The 5,000-nt window shown below is 37.5% G+C and overlaps 1 protein-coding gene across 11 annotated transcripts in view; it reads left to right on the top strand.

Annotated features, from left to right (window-relative positions):
* The window catches only part of LOC128703633 (band 7 protein AGAP004871), a 478,066-nt gene extending 473,507 nt beyond the window's left edge, over positions 1-4,559 (top strand). For 5 of the 11 annotated variants that reach the window (XM_070101315.1, XM_070101316.1, XM_070101314.1 and 2 more), the window contains exon 7: positions 3,086-4,557. In XM_070101315.1, coding sequence (XP_069957416.1) covers positions 3,086-3,241 — 156 coding nt within the window. In that variant the 3' untranslated portion in view covers positions 3,242-4,557. Of the gene's footprint in view, positions 1-3,085 lie in introns of all 11 variants that reach the window. The other 6 variants (XM_070101317.1, XM_070101321.1, XM_070101311.1 and 3 more) reach the window with 4 other exon arrangements.
* The last annotated feature ends 441 nt before the right edge of the window (positions 4,560-5,000 follow it).

The following is a 5,000-nucleotide window of genomic DNA, read 5'->3' on the forward strand; positions in this document are numbered from 1 at the left end:
CATGTATGAAACTGGGGATCTCTTCTGGTCAGCACAGTCTGATTGTATCCTATGGCTGCTGTAATAATGGTAGTATAAAGTCTTGTGATAACGCAGGAGGCAGCAGCACAAGCTTGCCTGTATCATCAAGCGTGAATTGATGTTAAACTCCCATCTCGTAGTTCGAAAATCCTACTGCCTGACCACAATATCTAAATTAATTAATAAACAAACAGTGACTCCAACTGTAGCTGAAATTTCATCAACTCGATGAAAGAAGACCGGAGAAAGGAGGCACATCAGGTCTCTGGATGACCGAGCATCTCTCCCGAAACCAAGACCGTACGCAATTTACATAAGTCTTATTTCAGTTTAATGACCTCTGTCAGAATTTATCTACATTATGTGACCTCTTCTCTAAACTATCAATGGGAGATAAAATTCTAAAGCTACACACGTAGTGAGAAAATCCCTCCACTGCACAAACTTCCAAAATGGGGACATCACTCTATAATTTCACAATTTATATGCTTATCATGACTGACTGACATTTCTCGTCTCAATCTATTCTTGGTATGTCAGTCTACAAGTATAAAAAAGAATATTTGCTAATACGCTGTGGTAATCTGATTATCTAACAGTTTACGCAACTGGTTGCATGTTTCCCAGTGTTACTTTCAATGGAAACCCAGAAAAAAACGCAGCGAATTAAAATAAAATTTACTCAGTGACATTATACGTTCTACAAATTTTACCACTGACAAAATAGGGTTTATTTACAAGTAAAAAGAAAGGGCAAAAGCTGTATTAAACATACATCATAATGTATCTTTAAAACGAAAGTGTCAGTCAATATAATGAGCATTATCAATATCGATTAGAGCTCTGATCACCCCCAGAAAGGATGCTCTTTTTTGCTTATGAGGCGCCCTTGATCCGAGGAACTGGACTCATCCTTCCCTTCCTTGGTTCGAACATTAATGCTGCCAGTGCTCTGGCACTGTACGACCTAAAGGATTTAGCGCTTCCCTCTGATTAAAATTAAAAACAATACCGAGTGTTCTAACATACATTTCAGTTCCTGTATGGAGTCTCTACTATGTCAGAGTCCGGAAACGCCACTCAACTTTCATATAACGTGAGGTATAATATACTCTCTCAGAAACACCTCCCAGTTGTGCTACAAACTACTTCATTCCTTATCTGAGCTATCAGTTTTGTCTGCATACGTTCTGAAGTAGAATGTGTTGAGTAATTTATTAGACGTTGTAGGTGGTGGTAGTTTCCAACTTAATTTACGGTTTTAACCTTCTTTTTAGTTCACCTGATCACAATCATGTATCACTATGAGCGACAGCAAAAATCCATACTTGAACTCTAGCCTAAATACTCTCTGTCCTCTACACCACATGACTGACACTCTCCTTCCCTTTATATCCCACATAAACACACGTCATTGCCCAAGATCACCTGCCTGACATCCTCTCCTCCCCAACACCATCCTGCATAAATACAACCGCGTCCTCTACATTACTAGGCCAACATCCTCTCCTTTCCCAACTCCATCCTGCATAAACTCGCTGCTTTTCCCTACATCAACTGGCTGACATCCTCTCCTTACTTTACATCGTTGTACAGTACTGGTGATGGACGCAGGCACTAGGAAGTACTTACTCACATCACATGTGTACCTTCGTTATAGCCCTCTGTCACAATAACAGTTGCAAAAATCTACATATAATGAGATTATATTATATATATATATATATATATATATATATATATATATATATATATATATATATATATATATATATATATATATATATATAAAACATCAAACACACTACATATTTCATCATTTCTTAAACCTATTGCATGAAAAACATCGATTTGTATGTAATAAAATGTCACGTCAGTGTTGAGGTGTTTGCTGGGTAGGAGTGTGTGGTTGAGGCTCTCCTTGCTGCCTTGCGACCAGCATTTTGGGACTGTAATCCAGCATTTTGCCTTTTAATCGATCATCCTCGCCAGTCTAAAACAAAAATCATACTGCGTGTTGTGTACAAGAGCACCAGTCTGTGAAGAACGCACTGTGATCTTAAGATCTTCCAATTCTGTATCAAAACAGATTTAACAATGCAAAAAAATAATTATTTGTACGTTAATGTTTATTTACAGGGAGCATGTGATCTGCATAAACAAAATAACACAGCTCGTTGGTGAGAAAAAGAGCTTGTGTATAGAAAAGTTCTACTAGTTATTCCACCTCTCAATTTCGCCTAAGATCATTAAGTGCATTCTGTGCAGAATTACTGCACTCTGTACAAACACATTCTGTACAGACGATTTTATCTCTGTACTGTTAAATCGCACATATGCGCACACACACACACACACACACACACACACACACACACACACACACACACACACACACACACACACACACACACACACATACACTTTTATAAAAATGGATCAGCTAAGTAATTCTGGATTAAAAGCTAAAAAAAAATTATATATATCAAAAATAAATTTATGTTAAACATAACACAGCTGACTCAAGCTGATGATGGAATGATGTCAACATTAATAAGACTTAACCTTCAGGTGCCAGAGAAGCATGAGCGAAATGCATTATTTCCATTCCTGCATGTTGAACTAATTTTGTCAAGTTTATATATACTCTGCATAGTAATCTAAGGCTAGAATTAAGTTTGCTCTAAGTAATGATAATTTGGATATAATAAATAACAGCAAATAGATAATTTTGTGATAATTCTAATGTCCTTCTGAAAAGTAATTACAGATAGAAAATACTCAAATATTTGAATAATTCCCGATTTCAAGAAAAGTAAATATTGAAACATTAGTATACTAAATATTTCTGTAGATATCTTGATGTTATTTTGCTCAGTTTGGAAAGACAAAGAATATTATCTGATCCTCATAGAGTTATCCAGTAATGACAGTCTTCTCATCACACACTATTCAAAGTCGAGTCCTTGACTACACACATCTACACACAATCATCCTAAATCTGTGATGCTAATTCGTGTTTTCTCTCTCCCTCCTCCCCTTCCCCCGTCCTCTCGCCGATCAGCTGCGGTACATGCAAACCCTGAACGCCATCAGTGCTGAGAAGAACTCCACCATCATATTCCCGCTCCCCATCGACCTCCTCTCTCAGTACATGAAGAACGACAAGAAGAACGCGAAGATCAAGAGCAAGAAAGACCTCCTCTCCGACGATGAATAGGGAACACTAATAAATTCAACATACACAAGGGATTCCACCTTGAAAAGTACTGCCAAGCTAGCCTTGAGTCAGGGGTTAAATAGTCAACTATTGTAGCCTTTTGAATCTCTATAGTCCTAACCTGTTATTTTTGTCTTTTCCCTGAGCTCATTGCAACTTTTTTTAAGCAACGAAATCAGGATCGTCTGAGTCCGTCACTCCCTTCATAGTGGAATGGTCCCTCTCCCAGGTCCTATGAAGTGAGATGTCTCTCTGAAGAGGGACATCTTTCTTATATGACCCTTTGAAGTGAAACAGCATTGCTCTATAAAACTCGGAAGTGAAAAAGCCGGAGTCTGAGGTAGATTACCAAGCTTTCTAACCTTTAGAGAAGGAACGAACCTGCACTGTAGCCATCTGTGGTGATGACTTCATTAACTTTAGTGCTAGGAAATCATACGAACTCACTGGGTCATCTGAAACTGGAGAGCTTTGCTCCCCAGCCTTTTGAAGTGGGACATTCCCGTTCTGTAGCACTTTGGAACAGGAAATCACTGCTCTTTAGTACCATGAGATTGTACCCCGATTTATGGAGTTCTGAAGTGGCCTCTCACTCCGATACATCTAGTCCTACGTGATGCTAAGCCAATTGAATTAACGCAATATTCCCATGAGCCTATCACCAACTACACTGGAGGAAGGGAAGTTACTATGTACCCTGAGCCTCCCAGGGACCACTATGGGGAGAGTGACGATTTCCTGCGTGAGGACACACGTGAATCTTTACTGTGCACTGAAATAAGAGGCAACACTGAATTCACCGCGAAGAGACTCAGAGGACAAAGAACAAGAGGATGCCTGCAAGGTTATCTTCCTCGTGCAGGTTGCTGCTAGTGTATGTCTCAGGAAACATTTTTATCTTCGTTGCTCTCGCAGAATACCTTAATCCAACGGCTTCATTAAATAATTTTTCAACCGAAGGAATTCTCTTCGTCAGTGCGAGCACCAAACAATGTTTTGTGTGATGAGCCACTTAATCTACAAGATTTGTTAATAAATTTAGTGGAAACACATTGTATATATTCTAAGGGATGTATTTTTCTGGATTTAAATACAATGAAAGAAGGAAGTATATTCACCAAGTGGTGTATATATCAGCTTTCTGTATTCATATATATATATTAGGCTACTTTAATCCCTATTTAAGAGATTAAGGTTTTCTTTATAAGTGATGGACATGTGAAATAAAGCTTTAATAACCATAGAAGAGTCGACAGGCTTTAACTCTCACAAATCAAACATGGACGGAGAACATCATACATTATATATATATATATAATATATATATATATATATATATATATATATATATATATATATATATATATATATATATATATATATATATGAATGATAAACCACTTATTTACCGACCTTCCATATGCACACACAATAATAATAATAATAAGTAGCCAATATTTTTTTTATACGAGCTTTTGGATTAAGTGAATTCTCGAGTGCCTTGGAATCATATAAGTATTGTTCTTCTACATACAGGAAGTAGGACAGTGGAGATTCCCTTGTGTATCTTGAATATAAAAAATAATGTATCGTGACGTTATGCGGTGGAGACAAACTTCCTGCCTACGTCAGTGCCCAAGTGTTCACTACAAAAAAAGTTATACCAAATATCAGTGAGAATTTTTATTGGGAATAGTTGATTTCAACAACTGTAGGCGATTTCTGGAGTATATAAATCGGGAATAAGGGAGGGGGGGAT

Source organism: Cherax quadricarinatus, chromosome 76 (genome assembly GCF_038502225.1).
Source record: "Cherax quadricarinatus isolate ZL_2023a chromosome 76, ASM3850222v1, whole genome shotgun sequence".
Lineage (NCBI taxonomy): Eukaryota > Metazoa > Arthropoda > Malacostraca > Decapoda > Parastacidae > Cherax > Cherax quadricarinatus.